The sequence below is a fragment of the Cricetulus griseus genome, chromosome 3, assembly GCF_003668045.3.
Source record: "Cricetulus griseus strain 17A/GY chromosome 3, alternate assembly CriGri-PICRH-1.0, whole genome shotgun sequence".
Classification (NCBI taxonomy): domain Eukaryota; kingdom Metazoa; phylum Chordata; class Mammalia; order Rodentia; family Cricetidae; genus Cricetulus; species Cricetulus griseus.
This window is the reverse complement of record NC_048596.1, coordinates 90480457-90499163: the sequence shown is the minus strand read 5'-3', so window position 1 is coordinate 90499163 and position 18707 is coordinate 90480457. Positions and strand designations below refer to the sequence as shown.

At 42.7% G+C, this 18707-nt stretch overlaps 1 protein-coding gene across 1 annotated transcript in view; it reads left to right on the top strand.

The window, feature by feature from the left end:
• Positions 1-10205: 10205 nt before the first annotated feature.
• Positions 10206-18707, top strand: part of Swap70 (switching B cell complex subunit SWAP70) — a 59182-nt gene continuing 50680 nt past the window's right edge. Inside the window, exon 1 of the mRNA XM_027410073.2 lies at positions 10206-10409. Within this exon, the coding sequence (XP_027265874.1) occupies positions 10311-10409 (99 nt within the window). The 5' untranslated portion in view covers positions 10206-10310. The remainder of the gene's footprint in view (positions 10410-18707) is intronic.

Below are 18707 nucleotides of genomic sequence, written 5' to 3'. Positions count from 1 at the left end.
AACTGCCTGGAACTCCAGTTCCAGGGGATCCAACACCCTCTTCATGTCTCCATGAGTACCCACACACATATGTCAAACTCTCTCTCTCTTACACACACACACATAAATAAATGTGTACAGCCAGCAGGAAAATGATCTGCAAAAAGAGAAGGATGTCACCTGGTTCAGCTGGATTTTTTGGTATCAGTGCTAGGCCAAGACTTTGAGAGTCTGACATCAGCTTATATATAATTTTTGCCATATTTAAGCACAATTTTGGGGAAAAGAAGTTTTCAGAGAACAATTAACTCTGTCCTGTGGGCACAACAAAGTTCCAGATGTGTTTGCATTGACGCTCTGTACAAAGTACATATGGCTTCATCCGTAAGATGGGTTCTTGTTGACTTAGAAACATTGATCAAGATGAGGGTCTAGGGAGAATGACTGATGTAAACACAATGCCCGTGGGAGTCAGGATTTGGCCTGGCCATAGGATATCACAGAAGCCACTTAGGCTGTTGTAAAGTACAAATGACATATCTCACAAGGATGAGTCTTATGGCCTAGAAGTAAAGCTCAAGGTTTTTTTGGGGAAAGTCTGGAATAAAAAAACAATATCTGGCTCAACAGGTAGCAAAGGGTCACCAGGTTGTTACCCCCGCCCCAGGATTCCAGGAGAGCAACTAAATGCCATCTCCCTGTGGAGAGATCACTGAGCCATACGGAGAAACCCTGTCTCGGAAAAATAAATAAATAAAAAGTAAAATAAAAATCTTAAAAACAAAAGCAAAAACACTCCTCCACAGTCCTCGCTCTCTCTGAAGCTTTGGGCACTATGGAGACATGCAGTTGTTTGAAACCTCTTGAATTCAATCTTCACCCCTTCCCATGTCACTGCTGTCACGGTGACAACTGCTCTTTCTTTTCTCAAAAGCATCCCCCTGAACTGTCCCCAAAACAAACTCCAACTCTGCCCAGGGCTCTCTGCTCCCTGCTTTTGTTATTCTGCAATAAAGAAAGCATTTTAAATGTTGGTCTGAGAAGGGAGGGGAGGAGGAAGATCTGAGCGAGTCAAGATATGGTCTTCTCTGGGGGGCAGGAGAAGGAAGCATCGTTTTGGAAATGTCTTGTCACCACTGCTGAGTTATCTAATGCAATTTAATCACCCAACCCCAAACTTCATGGCAAAACCCAGTCATGATCTGGCGGCTCAGGTGACAGCACAGGGCGGAGTGCAAAGGGTGGTCTTCGCTTCCCAGTGTCTGAGGATTGAGCTGGATTGGCTCAGAGGGCTGGAAACAGCAGGGACAGCGTGCCTGTAGTTGTGTTTGGGGCTTCCTCGACTTCTTTCCTCACATATATGATGAAACAGCTGGGGACTGGGGACTGGCCTGTATTCCCCCCCCCCCCCCAGCCACACATAGCCTTTCTATATGACTTTGCTTCTTATAGCCTGGCAACATGGTTTGGAGCGGAACAGCCCAGAGTGAGGATTCTGAGAGATACAGATATGTTGGTTGCTGTAACCAAATAATTAACAAGAAGCAACTAAATGCAGGAGGGATTTGTTTTGGTTTGTGGGTTACAGTCTGTGATGGCAGGAAGGGAAGGTGTATCAGCAGAGGGAAGCATGTATGAGCCTGCTCACATCTTGGTGGAAGAGAAAGCAAAAAGAGAAACCCGGGTGGAAGCAGCAAGGAGAAAAGTAACTAATATAGTCTACAAAGTTCCCAGCTGCTAGCCAAAGGCCAACTGTTGTTGCACAATAAATAAAAGACCCTGATACAGATATTGGGGTTCAAGCTTCAACTTGGAGATCAGAAAAGCAAAGCAGCCAAGCCGGTAGATCTTACCTCTACCCAGCTGAAATGGCAATTCTGTCTCCACAAATCCTCAGAGGCAGAAGCTCTGAGTTCCTGTCTCCTCCTGCCTTTTATTACTTTCTCTGCCCAGCCATATCACTCCTGTCTCCATCTCCCTAGTGCTGGGAGTAAAGGCGTGTGATCCCAAGTACTGAGATCACCACCTTTGTGTGAACTGTTTCTTTTAGGACTAGATTAATTTTGTGTCGACAGTATGACCTGGAAATAACAGAGATCCTTCTACTTCTTAATCCTGAGTCCTGAGTCCTGGGATTAAAGGTGTGTACCACCACTGCCAAGCTAAGTAGTATGGCTGCTGGGATTAAAGGTGTGTATCACCACTGTCTGACCTCTATATCTTGTGGCTGGCTTTGCTCTCTGAATCCTCAGGCAAGCTGTAATAAATCATAAATAATATATCACCACAGCCAACATTGTAAACAGACCTTGTGTCACATTTGTTTAGTGTGTGCATGTGCACATATGTGTCTGTGGGTGGGCAGTAGTGGGCCATGGTACTATGTGGAGGCAGAGGATAACCTATAGGAGTCGGTTTTCTACCTCCACAATACTGATCCTGGAACTGAGCTCAGGTTGTCAAGATTATCAGCAAGCACCTTTACTTGTTAAGGCACCTCACTAGCCCCATTAGTAGATCTCTCTAGGGCTGGAGAGATGGTTTAGTTGTTATGAGCCCTTGCTGCTCTTACAGAAGACTGGAGTTTGGTTCCTATTATTCACATTGGATGGCTCACAAGTGCTTGTAACTCCAGCTCCAGGGAACAGCACTCTGGCTTCTATGGTTATTTGTACATACATGCATATACCCCCCTCACCACATAATATAATTAAAATATTTAAATATACTTTTCTACTGGGCGGTGGTGGTGCATGCCCTTAATCCCAGCACTTGGGAGGTAGAGGCAGGCAGATCTCTATGAGCTCAAGGCCAGCCTGGTCTCCAGAGCAAGTTCCAGAATAGGCTCCAAAGCAATACAGAGAAATCCTGTCTCAAAAACAATACACACACACACACACACACACACACACACACACACACACACACTTATACATGCACACTTTTCTAAGGATAAATAGTAAAGTCTGTATACTAATTTTTTTGAACACTAGCTGACATGTAATGATGATAGAAGAATGAAACATTAAACAATTCCATTTAAAACAGGAAGGAGAGGAAAAGGACACAGACATATGGCAGTCATTTATCTGTAGAAATTCTGAAACCCATCCAGACTCATTTCTAGTTCTTTGATTAACGTCCAATCTTGCTGCAGGGGATTCTTGGCTCTGTTCTTGGTTTGTTGGCATGCTATTCAGATTTTCTTCCTTTCCAAGGAGATAGTCTGTGTTTGCAAACCTGTTACTTTCTTGGCCTCTCCCAACCCCCATATATACTGGGTGCCTGGGGCCTCTTTTTACTTTGAACCATCTCTGTCTTTTTCAGCCTAAATTGATGATGCTTTTTACCAATAAAAGTATCTTAAAAGCACAATGAAAGGGGGCTGGAGAGGTAGCTCAGTGGTTAAGAGAATTTACTGCTTTGGGAGATAGAGGACCCAAATTCAGTTACCAGCTCCCACACGGTGTTTCACAACTATCTGTAACTCCAGTTCCAGGGGATTCAACACCCTGTTCTAACATCGTTGGGCACGTGGTGAGAATATATACATGCACACAAAACATCCATACACACAAAATGAAACAAAATGAAACTTTAAAGTAAGCACAAACCAAAAATACCATGGTGGGGTTTCAAATGATAGTGTTCAATCTATCAAAGCCACACCCTAAAGACTCTGAAAACTGTCCCTTCTCTTTCTTAGATTTGGAGTTCAGTTCTGAGACAAAGCTCTTAGGATTTCCAATTAGACAAATATTCTTTAAGTTTTGAGCTATTATTCCCTGTGCTAAGAAAAGCCAGAGACTATTTTTACCCGAAGGCTGTGCTTTCCTTGAAATGTGCTGGATCCAGTCTTCACTGGTTGATCATTTCCTGCTTGGAGAGTCTTTTGTCTTTTGCTGGCAATGACTAAGGGTCAGAGACAGCTTTATTTCTGAACCTGGCCAGTTCTTGGCTGCTGCTTATTTTTCATGTGTATGTGGTGTGTGTGTGTGTGTGTGTGTGTGTGTGTGTGTGTGTGCTGTGTGTATGTGTGTGTGTGTGTGTGTGTGTGTGTGTGTGTGTGTGTGTGTGTGTGTAGGCCAGAGGTTGGTGACAAGTGTCTTTCTTGATCACTTTCCACTTTATTTACTCCTCATGATTTTACCCACTGGGCTATCTCTCCAGCTCCAGTTATTGGCTTCTTTACACACACTCTAAGTTCTGCTTGAAAACTGAACAATTTCTTTACTTTTTTTTTTTATTTTTTAAAGATAGGGAATCGCCGGGCGTTGGTGGTGCAAGCCTTTAATCCCAGCACTCGGGAGGCAGAGGCAGGAAGATCTCTGTGAGTTGGAGGCCAGCCTGGTCTCCAGAGCGAGTGCCAGGATAGGCTCCAAAGCTACACAGAGAAACCCTGTCTCGACAAACAAAAAAACAAAAAGAAAAAAACAAAAAACAAACAAACAAAAAAAGATAGGGAATCACTATGTTTAAAGTGATTACAGGCACACAACAATATGTTTGGCTGAATAATTCTTTGTGCAATTTAACTTTTTTTTTATTATTTTTGAGAGATGATCTTAGGTAGTGCAAGATGGCTTTACACTTGCTATGTTGTTGAGGATGGCTTGGAATTCCTGATTCTCCTTTCTTCTCCGTATCTTGAGTTGCTGGTATTACAAGTATGGAATATATACTTGCCTTAAGATTTTTGTTGCTGCCAGGCAGTGGTGGCACATGCATTTAACCCCAGTACTTGGGAGGCAGAAGCAGGTGGATCTCTGTGAATTCAAGGCCAGCCTGGTCTACAAAGCAATTTCCAGGACAGGCTCCAAAGCCATACAGAGAAACCCTGTCTCAAAAAAACAAAACAAAACAAGGTCCCTAAGGTCTATGACCTCTAGAGCCATAGTCATGGGCTTCTATTTAGGTTTACAGACAATACCAGGTATAAGGTATGAATTCCCTCCTCTGAAGCAAGCCTCAATTTCAATCCAAAAGTGGTTGGTGACCCCCAATAACCTCATGCCACTATTGCATCAGTGGGCACATTTTACCTGACAGGTCAGTGTTTGATATTTCAATAAGAATGACTCCCATGGGGCTCATATGTTTGAATGCTTGGTCCCCAGTTTGTGGTACTGTTTGGGAAGTATTAGGAGCTGTGGTCTTGTTGGAGGAGGTGTATCATTGGAGCTGGGCTTTGAGGTTTTAAAAGCCCATGCCAGCCCAATTTCTTTCTCCACAACTTGTGATCAGATGTGAGCTTTCAGCTATTGTTCCAATGCCATGCCTTTCTGCCTGCTACCATGATGGTCATGGACTAACCCTCTGAAACTGTAAGCAAGCCTTCAGTTAAAGGCTTTCTTCTCTAACTTGTGTATGTCATGCTGTCTCTTCAAAACAATAGAACAGTAACTAAGATACAAGGCTTGCCACTGACTATCATTAGTATCATTTCTTCCTCAGGGGTCTGCACAGTACCTTCTGCCACTACAAAGTCTATCCAGCAGGGAGGAAAATTTCAGATTAGTTCCAGCTTGATTTCTTTGTCCTGCACCAACAGAGCTGTGGTAGTAGGATTGTGCTATTTTATTCTGGTGGGCAACTAAGAGCAAGGGCAATAGCCTATGTTGTTTGAGATGGAGGAACTGGGGCCTCCCTGGCCAATAAGTCATAGGGAGATACCCTATGCTTGGCATTGTCCATTTATGCAAGGTATTTGTCTGTGCTCAAACTCCCTTAAAATATTTTTGAGTTAGCTTATCCTTTCTTTTTTTATTTTTGGTTCTTTAAGACTGGGTTTCTCTGTGTAGTCCTGGCTGTTCTGGAATTCACTCTGTAGATCAGGCTGGCCTCAAACTTACAGAGATCTGCCTGCTTCTGCCTCCCAAGTGCTGGGATTAAAGGTGTGCACCACCACCACCTGGGTATCCTTTATATTTTTTAAACTTTTAAGACTCACCTTTATTTATTTGTATGCATGTGTGTACATGTATGTATGTGTGCATGGGCATGCATGTGCCATGGTGAGTATGTGGACCAATAGAGGACAGCTTTCTGGAGTTGATCCTTTCCTTCCAGCTTGTGGGTTCCAGGATTCAGACTTTTGTTCATCATGGTGACTAATGCTTTCACCCACTGGACCATCTGGCTAGCCTCTCTTTCTAGTATTTGTAACTTTAGGCAACAGCGTTGTTTTCTGTTATTATGTAATGGGTGCCATCTTTAATACAACTGTATTAGTTTACTAGAGTAGTTGTAACAAAGTATCCAAGACTGAGGACCTTAAACTACAGAACTGAATGCCTTAAACCAGAGAGAGATATTTGTTTTGTGGGGTGGTGGTGGTGGATCGAGTGGTGGGGGCTTGGGAGGGGTGGGAACTGTCTAATACCAAGTTGTTGGAAAGCTTGGTTCTGTCTAAGGACTGTGAGGAGGAATGTATTCCATGTCTCTCAGCCGTTGGCTGTTTGTTCATAATCCTTAGTAGATCTGCGTCGCTCTGATTTCTGCCTTCCTATTGCATGAGGTTCTTCCCTTGTGTATGTTTATGTCCAAATTTCTCCTTTCTATGAGGACACCAATCATACTCGATCAGAATTATCTCTAAAAATACCCATCTCCAAATATGATGCTATTCTGAAGTACTGGGGTTAGGACTTCAGCATATAAATTTTTGGGAGGACACTAATACCAATTTTACCCTTTCTTTTCCTTATGCTCCCCCAAGGTGTTTTGAGGCAGGGTCTCTCTCTCTCTCTCTCTCTCTCTCTCTCTCTCTCTCTCTATATATATATATATATATATATATAATATATATATATATATATATATATATCTTAATCTTAGACAGGCCTTGAATTCACTATATATCTCAAGTTATCCCTGAATTTGGTGATTTTCTTGTTTCAGTCTCTTGACTGCTAGAATTTACAATGTGTTCCGTATGGGACCTGGCCAGATGGCTCAGTGTTTAATAGTGTGTACTGTGATGTAGATGATCTGAGTTTGGTTCCCAATATGATACTGGGTAACTATAACTCCAGCTTTAGAGAGATATGATTACCCTCTCATGGCCTCCCTGGACACCTGCACACACAGAACATACACACATGTGTAAATATAAAGAAAAAATCTTTTTTTTTTAAAAGGAGGAGGACAGGTGTGATTGTGTATATTTTTAATTTTATCATTCTAGTGCCAGAGGCTAGCAAAAGGGCTATGAGTTGGAGGCCAGCCAGGTCCCTGTCAACATAGGGACTTCCCCTCTAGTTAAAGCTACATAGTGAAGTGCTCTCAAAAAGAAAAAGGGGAGAGGGAGAAAATTTAGGGGTCTAAATTCCAGTTTGGTCAAATTGACATAGGATAAAACCATCACATGAGCCAAATATAAACACTTGTCTGATATTGTGATAATGTGTGTCACACTAGCTTTTCATTTAAGCCTCACATTTAGCATAATAAATAGTAGTACTCCAGCCCATTTTATGAGTAAGGAAATGAAACTTCATATTTATTCATAGGTGATTGAATAGGAAAGCCAAGATTCTGCCCCCATCTGTGTAGTAAGCAGCCATCTTCCAAACTGACCCTGAATGATTCATGCCTACTAATCTTCATATTTTTGTAGTTTCACTCCCATATTAAATAGAATGGACTTGAGTAATTAGTAAAACATTGAATAAGTGATGGCGAATGACACTCAGGGCTGTATCAGAAAAAAACAAAAACAAAAACAAAAACAAAAAAGAGAGATTGTGGGAGCAAGGTGGGGTGGTTCTTCTTCAAGATAGGGTTTCTCTGTGGCTTTGGAGGCTGTCCTGGAACTAGCTCTTGTAGACCAGGCTGATCTCGAACTCACAGAGACCTGCCTGCCCCTGCCTCCCGAGTGCTGGGATAAAAGGCATGTGCCGTCAAGGCCTGGCAAGGTGGGGTGGTTCTTATTTGTAATACTAGCAAATGAAGGAACCAACCAGTCACCCAACCTAAAAGAATTTGGAGTGCAGAACAGCCTAGAAAAAAGGTTTTGAAATATGCTTAGTGCTTCTAGATACTGAGAGAAAGTGTCATCTAGTGGTTAAACTGAACCTGCAGAATTTCTTTCTTTCTTCCTTCCTTTCTTTCTTTCTTTCTTTCTTTCTTTCTTTCTTTCTTTCTTTCTTTCTTTCTTTCTTTCCTTCCTGAGGCAGAGTTTTGCTGAGGCCCAGGAATGCACTGTATAGACCAGAGTGGCCTCAAACATGCAGCTATCCTTAGCCTCCCCTTCCTAAGTACAGGTATGCACGGCCATGACTGGTTTGGGGTTTCTTTTTAGCCACTACTTAGGGCAAGCTGAGTTGGCATAAATAAATTAGAGGTTAAACCTTGTGTTATTTGCTGACTGAGGATTTGGGCTGGAGTTGGAGAAGATAAACAATAGAAATCAGATTCTGGGAGGGCAAGAAAAATCCTGACCAGTGGTAATGAAATGGGTTGGCACTCCTAAGGCTGTGAAAGTGAGGAAGAGGTGACATCATGGTCCCTTTGTTTTTGTCTCTACCTTTAGTCCTGTGAAATTCCCTTTGACTTGAAACTCATTGATTCAGTTTATTCTTTTTTCTGCTCTTTCCAAATCTGCTCATCTCCCTGGCCCCCTTTATAATAAGACATATATGACACCAAGGAATTTTATTAGCTTATTTATTGGCAGGGTTTCATTTAGCCATGGTTGGCTTCCAGCCCCATATGTGGCAAGGATAACCTAGAACTTTTGAATTCCAAGTGCTGGGATTACAGGCATGAACCACCATGCCTGGCTTGCCACCTTGTGGTGCTAGGGATCAAAGCCAGGACTTTGAAACCTCTCTACTGACTAGCAATACTTCAGCCCAAAGACACTTTTGTTTTGTTTTTATGAGACATGGTCTCACTATGTAGCTCTGGCTGTCCTGGAACTCACTGTATAGACCAGGCTGGCCCTGAACTCTTAGAGATCCACCTGCCTCTGCTTCTCTAGTGTTGGGATTAAAGGTGTGTATTTTATGTCCGACAAGACCAAAGGAACTTTAAAGAGGAAAAATAAACTATACTTTTAATCTGAGAATCTCTTGCTTTTGACTTTTGATAGTTATCCTTTCCATAGTGTCTAAACTGGGTTTAGGATTGGAAGAAAAGGCACTGTGAGTGCTATTGTGTCCAGATTTAAGTCATCCAGTCACATTCACTATCCCAGGCAGTGGACGAGCCTTCTGGAACATCTGGTATCCTATGCTCATTTTATTTGTGAAGAATTTGAAGCCAGGAGAGTTCAAGTGACCAGCGATAAGAGATGTAAGTTGAGCAATTGCAGTCATGAGAACACTTCTCGAGGCCTGAATAGATTTTTTTTAGTGGGTTAACAGCTCTCGTTAGTAAAATGGATGGAGTGATTTGCTGGGGTTGACCGAGATTTCCATCCATGCAAGCACAATTCACCAGCTACAGCGGCATCACCTCCTTGAAACCCTTCCTAGGATATGAACTGATACCCAGCGAACGGGGTTAGAAAGAAAAGATCTTTGGGCTTATGTCAACTTCGTTTTACACATTTATTAAGTCTGTATGCGTGTGGGAATGCGGTGGAAGTCAGGAGACTGCTTGCAGTAGTTCTCATTCCACCTTGTGGGTTCAGGAGATGACACTCAAAGTCCTCAGAGGGTTTGGCAGCAAGAGCCTTTACCCACCGAACCATTTTACCAGCCCATCATTGATATCTTATCTTTCCTTAAAACCTGTTATTGCCTTCCCAGAGGCCATTACAGAGCAGAGGGGCAATAATGCATCTATGAAAAACGCACGAACCAACTTTCCCCAGAGGCTCCTTTTTTGTTTCTGTCCCCTTCCTCAGCCTTCCCAATTTGGAACTAAGCATTCCAGGCTCGCTCTGGGCATTTAATCACGGTCTTGTTTGGCCTCTTGAGACCGTGACTCCATCCCAGGACTGAACCAAGGCTCCTTTAATAACTGTCATAGAGGTCGCAGAGGCTAATCACTACAGTCTCACGTGTTCCTCGGGATGGGGGACGTTTCTTCGGACGTATACTTGAGTTCTGAAAATCGCCCGAGTTGGTGTGGAAATCCACCAGAGGGACTTGGCGTGGTGTTTACAAACCCACACTGGACAGAGAGAGGCGGCGGTCCTGGGCTGGCTGGGGAGACAGAGGGGAGGGGCGGGGCCCCAGAGGGCGGGGTCAGAGTAGGCGGGGTGTGCCACGGTCAGGTGACCGCACGGCGGCCAGCGTCGTCTGGGGAGCTCCTGCTGGAGGCTGAGTCGCTGAGGGGCCGACTGGGTGGGCCAGGTCCGTCGGGGCAGCGCGGCCACAGCCATGGGGGGCTTGAAGGACGAGCTGCTCAAAGCCATCTGGCACGCCTTCACCGCGCTCGACCTGGACCGCAGCGGCAAGGTCTCCAAGTCGCAGCTCAAGGTGGGTATCCCCCGCAGGCGCTTCCCGGGGGAATGGACCCGTGGCGGTGTCCGCGGGGAGGGGTGGCTGGGAAGGCATGTGGCGGGGCGGCGGTCCACACTCTTCCTTCTGGCCTCCGGGCGGTGCGCGGGGTCGGGCGCGCTCCTCCCGCTCCCCCGACGGCTTGAGGTGCGCTCTAAGGGGCGCCGCGGGACCTGCAGGGCGTCCCCCTGTGACGGAGAGTCGCGGAGCCCGGGAGCCTCAGCCTCGCCGCCCAGCGTCCAAGCGTCCACAGACCTTGGGGCTAGTGAGAGCGCGTGCCGAGCAGCCCGGATCTTGCTGGCTCTGGGCAAAAGCAATGGCCTTTGCATAGTCCTAGTCAGGGCTGCCCAAGGACCCCAGAGTGTGAGGTACGCATAAAGGGACACTTGTAAGTTGAGTAAACCCCAAAGTGGCACTCAGCCAGGAGAAATTGGCAGCCTCTTGAAGAGTCTGAGATATAGAAACAGACAAGAAGAGCCATTCACAGGCATTTTTCAAATATACACATTTTGGATCTGAATGACCGTTTTTTTAGCCTCTTCTGGGAAGAAGTTTCGAAGATTGGGGTTGCTTTGTATATTTTGTGCAGTAAATGAGGAAGTTCTTTTTAGTAGTGGCTTTTGTGCTAGTAGGATTTGGCGTTCTCACTTGTTTTCCTTTTGATCTTATTCATTAAATCATAGTCTGTAAGGGCCGATGGAAATTAGACACATACTTTTTCTTTAAAAATCAACATATAGGGGCCCGGAGAGTGGGAGGTTCAGTGGTTAAGAGCAACTGCATTTCCAGAGGACCGGATTCCATTCCCAGCACTCACGTGGGGCAGCTCACACCTGCCTGTACCTTCAGCTCCCGGGGCATCTGATGCCTCTTGTCTCTGTGGGCAGCAGCACACACGTTTTCACCTCAAACACATAGTTTAAAGTTAATATTTTAAAAAGGCAATAGGCATTTCTGGTGTACAGTTCAATGAGTTTTAGCACATGTAGGAAGTCACTATCACTAGGATTTCATCAGTTCCGTCCCACAAAGCTTTGTCAAACTGCCGCATCTCCAACAGGCGGTAACCATTGATCTGTTCTAGTTTTTCTTTTTCTACAGTCTGATATGAATGGGATCTTCTAAAACTGGCTTCCTTTACTCAGGAATTGATCTATCTTGTGTGTACTGTTGTTATTGCTAGGTTATTACATTGTATAGGTGTGCCATGGTTATTCACTTACTTGAAGATTTATGTTACTTCTAGTTTACTTGTGATTCTGAATAGAGTTGTATGAGTTTGTTCTTACTTTTACCTACTATTACAGTTTTTGTATACTGTGTAGCTAGGTCTTGTTTTAACCATTCTGACACCTGACTTTTTTTTTGACAGTGTTTCTCTGTGTAGCCTTGGTTGTCCTGTGATACCTGTCTCAATCAGATTATGTAGGCCATTTACATTTAATGTAATGTTTGATATTGTTAGATTTAGGATTGCCATTTTACTCCATTAACAAATTGAGAGAAAGAACCTAGTTGATTTTTTAAAAAAATTAAATGAAACCTCTACTTACCCTAGAGAACTTCCATTTATTTAATGTTTAATATCATTGTGTATGTCTATGTGTGTGGGTGCTTACTTCAGTGTGGTTTGGGTGTCACAGTGTGGATCTGTAGATCAGAGGACAACTTTCAGGAGTCAGTTCTGTCCTTCCATTGGGTGGATTCCTAGGGTCAAACACAAGTCATCAGGCTTGGCAGCAAGCACCTTTAACCCACTGAGCCATCTTGCTGGTCCCTTAGGGAATTGTTGACAGCAACCTAGGCAGGAAGTGTAAAATCTCAGTTCATAGTTTCAATCACATGTTAGCACATCTGTGAAATTGGAGTTGGTCTCTCCTGTGTCTACATAAGAAACTTTGGATTAATTTAGTGTGTACATCTTGCCAGTGTTTTTGGAACTGAAAATACTTTAAATTTCTTCTTAATGTTTGAGTCTGTATCATTAGTGAACAGTAGCGTTTTGAAATTAATGTATTGATTTATTTATACAAAATTATTTGTCTTCTTGTTTTTGTTTTTCGAGACAGAGTTTCTCTGTGGCTTTGGAGGCTGTCCTGGAACTAGTTCTTGTAGACCAGGCTGGTGTCCAACTCACAGAGATCCACTAGCCTCTGCCTCCCAAGCGCTGGGATTAAAGGTGTGTGCCACCACCACCACCAGGCATTTTTTTTTTTTTGTCTTCTTAATGTGTATAAAGTACCATGCTAATTTAATAAAAGGTTGGTTGTTTTAGAACTTTTTTTTCCCTCTGTATACGGGATGGAACCCAGCATGCTAGACTAACAGTCTACCCCTGAGCTAGTCCTTAGTTCCATTTTTACTTAAAAACTGTGTGTGTATCTGTGTATGCATGTGCTCTTGTATGTGTGGGTGCACTTGGTACATGGTGCTTGTAGAGGGCAGAGGGTAACCTCTGGTGCCATTCTCAGGAAGGCCATGTACCTCCCGCAGAAAGTCACCAGTTAGACTAGGCTGGTTACTGTTGAGCCCCAGGGAATCCTCCGATCTCCACCTCCCCAGTGCAAGGATTACAAGCACATACCACTATGCTGGGTTTTTTTTTTCACAGAGATGGTAGGGGTTGAGTTCAGGTCCCCACGGGCTCACTGAGCCACATGCACCCCCACACAGCCTCTGCTTACGTGTTTCTTTTTTCACCTTTGTAGTGCTGCATCCCAAGCAAGCTCTTTATCACCCAGCTATGCTTCTGTCTCTATATACCTGCTCATTTATTTTAATTTAACTGTTTGTTTGTTTTAGACAGAATCTATGTAGACCTGAATGGGCTGGAACTTGCTGTATAGACCAGGCCAACTTCAGACTTACAGTAATCTTCCCACTTTTCCCTTTCAGGTGCTGAGATAGCATGTGGAAACCATGCCTGGTTTATCTAATTTGTTTATTCATTAATTTATTTTATGTTTGTTTGTAGTGTGTGATTGTGTGTGTGTGTGTGTGTGTGTGTGTTCTATGATGTACGTGGAGATGAGGACAATGCCGAGGAGTCAGTTCTCTCTTTCTACCTGGTGGGCTCTGGAGAGTGGACCTGGTGGCCAAGCACCTTTATCTGTTGAGTCATTTTTCTGGTCTGTTTTTTTTTTCTTTCTTTCTTTTTCTTCTTGGGCTTTCTTTTTCCTTCCTTCCCTTCTTCTTTTCTTCTTCTTCTTCTTCTTCTTCTTCTTCTTCTTCTTCTTCTTCTTCTTCTTCTTCTTTCTTCTTCTTCCTTCTTCCTCCTCCTCCTCCTCCTCCTCCTCCTCCTCCCTCCTCCTTCTTCTTCTTTTTTTGGTTTTTTGAGACAGGGTTTTTCTGTGTAGTTTTGGAGGCTGTCCTGGCACTCGCTCTGTAGACCAGGCTGGCCTCAAACTCACAGAGATCCACCTGTCTCTCCCTCCCAAGTGCTGGGATTAAAGGCGTGCGCCGCCACCACCACCACACATTATTTTTCTTTTATGTGTATGGGTGTTTTGCCTGCTTGTATGTTTGTGCACCACATGTGCGTAGTTCCCTCAGAGACCAGAAGAGGGCATAGGACCCTCTGGGACTTGAGTTACAAACAATGGTGAGCCGATATGTAGGTACTAGGAATCAAACCTAGGTCCTCTGGAAGAACAGCAAGTGGTTTTAACTGCTAAGCTGCCTCTCCAGCCCTTCCTCATAACTTTAAAAAACATTTGCTAATTATTGTGTATGTGTGTATGTGTGTAAAATCAGAAGCATGTGTGCCGTGGTATGTCTGTGGTGTTCAGATAACAACTTTCAGGAGTCTTTTATCTCCCTCCACAGTGGCTTCCAGGGATTGAACTCATGCTTTCAGGCTTGCGCTTCTGAGACGTCTTGCTGACCTACCTTTGTAACTTTTGGCACATATGGACTCATTCAGTATATGAAGGATGGATGCTTCTTGTGTTGGGCATTGTGCCCAGTGCAGGTCATAGTGTTGTGAGACATGGGAGAAAAATAAATCAATAGGAGTCTTGCTTTCAAAGAGTTTAAATTTTGGCATGCAAATTAAGAGAGTGAAATCATTAGAAAATGCCTGTTTAGAGCCAGCTGTGGTGGTACACACCTTTGGTCCCAGCACTGGGGTGGTAGAGACAGGAGGATCTCTGTGAGTTCGAGCCAGCCTGGTCTACAATGGAGTTCCAGGACAGCCAGGGCTATTACAAGAAGAAACCCTGTCTCAAACAAACAAACAAACAAACAAACAAACAAACAAACAAACACAAAACACCAAACAAAAACAAAACAAAACAAAAAAACCTCACCAAAACCCAGAAGAAAACGCCTGTTTATTCATTCTTTCTGCCCCCTGCCCATATAGACTATATTATAGACTATATTGCTTAGATAATTACCTTATCTTTAAAAAACAAGAAGTCTAGCTAGGAATGTTGGCTCACACTTGTAATCCCAACACTTGAGAATCTGAGGAAGGAGGGTTACTGCAAGTTTGAGATAGTCTTGGCTATATGGTGAGCTTCATGATAGCCAGAGCTACATAGCAGACTGTTTAAAGGAACAAAAGAAAGGGTGGTAAAGGCACTTGTTCCCAAACCTGACTAGCCCCATAGTGGAAAGAGAGAAGTGACTCTTACAAGTTGTCTACTGACCTCCACATGCATGCAGTGGAAGGCATATACGATATGAAGTGTAACGATAAATTAGATAGCAAACAGAAACAGCAGAAGATACTCAGTTTGAAATGTAAAATCCAAAGAAAAATTTAATAATGTAATGACATTATTTTGGTGTTGCAAATACAGGTTTTCACTGAGCATATGGGGGCTGAGAGATGGCTCAATAGTTAAAGAGCACTTATGGCTCTTGTAGAGGAAACGGGTTGGTTTCTAACACCCACATACATGGTGGCTCACAACCATTTGCAATTCCACCTCCAGGGGATCCAATGCTCTCTTCTGACTTCTGTGGGCTCCTGCATGTGCACAGGGCACATATATGCACATCTACACATAAAACCAAGCAAATGAATATTAAAACACAGAACACATGATTAAAAACCATGTATGATAATAGCGCTTGTTCAGCATTGTCACAGGGATGTTTCCTTGTTAAAACAAGTGGGGATAAGGTCACTGCAGGTCAGTGGTCTTCCTGAAAGTTTTCAAAAGTTCCCTTCTGCCCACAAAGAAGGGAACCATTTCTGCCCACTTTAGAAGCCATCCGCTCCATTAGCCCAATTCATAATTATATTGTTAAAAAGTGGCTCATTATTTTATTCTAATATTGATTTGGTGTTGCTCTGTTTCACAGGTTAGAATACAGAGAGATACTTAAGGGATTAAGTTCAGTTTCTGTTTTTGAAATTTTAATCTTGGTGCTGGAGAGATACTTCAGCAGTTAAGAGTACTTGTTGCTCTTGTCTGTCGTTCCTCTCTCCCCTTTAGCCCTCCCTTTGTGTGTGTGTGGGACACCCCCCCCAACACAGTTTCACTTTGTAGCCATGGCTGTCCTGGAACTCACTATATAGACGAGGCTGGCTTCGAACTCACAGAGATCCATCTGCTTCAGCCTCACAGTGTCCTTATTGTTATTTTTAAATGTGACAATTTCCTGTTGATTCCATACTTTAGGAAACCTTAGTAATCTGTCATTTGAAATAGACATTGTTTTTAGATCATGGTATAAGTTCTCAGAAGTCATAATTGAAATAGGTTTGGGTGTATTGTTTGAAATAGAGGAAATAATTATTCTATTACATTTTATTTGTATATTTATTTAGGTGAGGTGTGTGAGCAAGTCACAGTGTGTACACAGAGGTCAGGAGACAACTTGGGAGGGTTGGCTCTCTCCTTCCAGATGTGGGTCCCAGGGGTCAGCCTGTCAGGCCTTGTGGCAAATGCCCTTCCCCAGCGAACCATCTTGCTGGCCTCTGATTATTTTTTATTCTGTGGTTATTTAAAAACTATCATCATATTATTTAGCATTTCATTGGTTGTTCCTTGCTAAGAATTATATGTAATGTTAGCACATAATAATAATGGTTATTACTTAACTTTTTAAGAGAAACTGTCATAGTTCATATGTACAAATGGTATAAAATTCCTATGACTTAAAAAGTGCATTTATAAAATGAAAATTCTCTCTTAGCTCACACTAGTTCTCTGCCCTTATGCAGGGAGTTCATAATGTACCTTAAATTAATACTCCTATTGTTATATAGTGATTATAGTTATATATAGTGTTCTAAAGTATTTTTCTCTTAAACATATCAAACTAGTGATATTTTTGCAACTTCTATTATAAAGTTTAGTTTGCAATTATGGTTTCAGTGTAAATTACATGTTAGTGCTGGGAATGTCTTAAAATAACTGTATTGGCTCTGTTTTCTATCTGTTTTTAGAAACAGCTTCAGCTAGGATTTAAATAAAAATTACTTTTAGAGTGACAATTTTTTCTTATTTTCTCAATGATAGATATTTATTCATATTCTCCCCTAGTAGAGTCTCATTGTGTAGCTCAGGTTGGCCTCAAGCTCACAAATGCATCTGCCAAGAGATGGATTATAGGACTGAACCATTAGACTCAAAAGATTTTTGAATCAGTAGTTTTTTATTCTTTAACTTGGTGTTGATTTACATAGCTTTTGGATAATATCTTGTATTTTGTTCCCATGCAGGCATCTAGTTTCAAAAGTTTTAACTTGGATTGTTAAAGTAATTGACCAGGCAAGAGTAATCAGCTGAAAACATAAGGAAGCAAATTTCAATGAAGGCCTTACCTTGTGTGAAACAGCACACAAAGCCTTGGTTAATTCTCATGTACTTGGCATTTATAGCATTGTGTTCCCAATCCTGTTGGCTGTGTTTTCTGTGGTAAAAGCTCTTTATGTTGGGAAACCAAAAGTTCTAATTTTAAAAAGCAAGGTTAGGGGACTCACATCCTAAGTGAGCCTACTCAGAGGTGGAGGCATTGTAAGCCAGCACAGTGGTGGCCTCTGCTGTTGTAGCACTCTTCAGCCTCAAAGAAAAAGTCTCTGTAAATAGTCTTAATACTTTACCAAAACAAAACAGTAAAGATAGCTTTCTAAATGAAAAAAGCATCAGATATTTCTAAATCTTACAGTGGATAGAAATAGCTATGAGTTATTTCTGGTTCCTATTCTTTGCTAGAAAAATTGGAAATTTTATGCTTAAAAAATATATGTGGGGGTTCGAGGAGGTGGGACCTGATGCCTTCTTTTGACTTTTGGTCATCAGGCACACACATGGTGGACATATATGTATATGCAGATAAAACACTGATGCACATAAAATAAATAAACCTTAAAAAATGAAAAATAAATGTAAACCCACGTCTTATGGAAGATAATATGTGAATCTCAGGGCACTATTGGTGTTGTCCATCCACCTTAGCCCAGCACTTCTGATCTTAACACTCAGAGAGCTTACAGCCTTCCTGAGCCCCACCTTTGGGTCTCACACTGTCCTATGGGGACAAAGTGATGAAGCTGCCGGTGCCTGCTATCTAAGCTTGCCACCAGGTGTTTCTCATTCCTGCTCAGTGGAAGGGTGTCTAGAATCCTCCTCCTGTCCATGATCAGTAGATCAGAACAACTGGATTCTCCTCATGTCACTCCCATCTCACAACAAACACTCAAGTGTGGCCTGTGTCTCAGCACCTTGTATTCCTTCCCATAGCACGCTTACTTTTTTTTTTTTTTTTTTTTTTTTTGAGACAGTCTCACATTCTAGTTAACCATGGCCTGGAACTCTCCATGTAGCCCACACTGGCCTAAAACTCAAGGTGATCCTCTTTCCTCAGCCTCCCCAGTACTGGCAGGCTATAGTACTGAGCTGCAAGGCTCAACTTTCCGCCCCTGCAATGGGGTTCTCATTGTTTTGCCCAGGCTGGCCTAGAACTCATGGATTCACAGGATCCTTCCCACTCAGCAGCCACCTAGATAGCTGGGCCTAGGGTGCTCTATCACTTATACACAGTCCTTTTTTCACTCCAAGTCTACTTGATACTGCAGTTCTCAGCAACTGAGAGGAAACACATTTAATAGAAAATCTGCACATATTAACTTTCTTATAGGAAGAAGAAAGGTGGATTAGGAATAGACTTCAGTAATTGGAGAACTAATCTCTTTCATCTAAGAACATTTCCAGGCCTCCTATGTCTTTTGCTTTTTTAGGAATAATTAGCTTTGCCATTTTTGATTTGGATTAGAAGACTGGTATGTGTGTGCATGGTGGACTAGCCAGAAATTATACT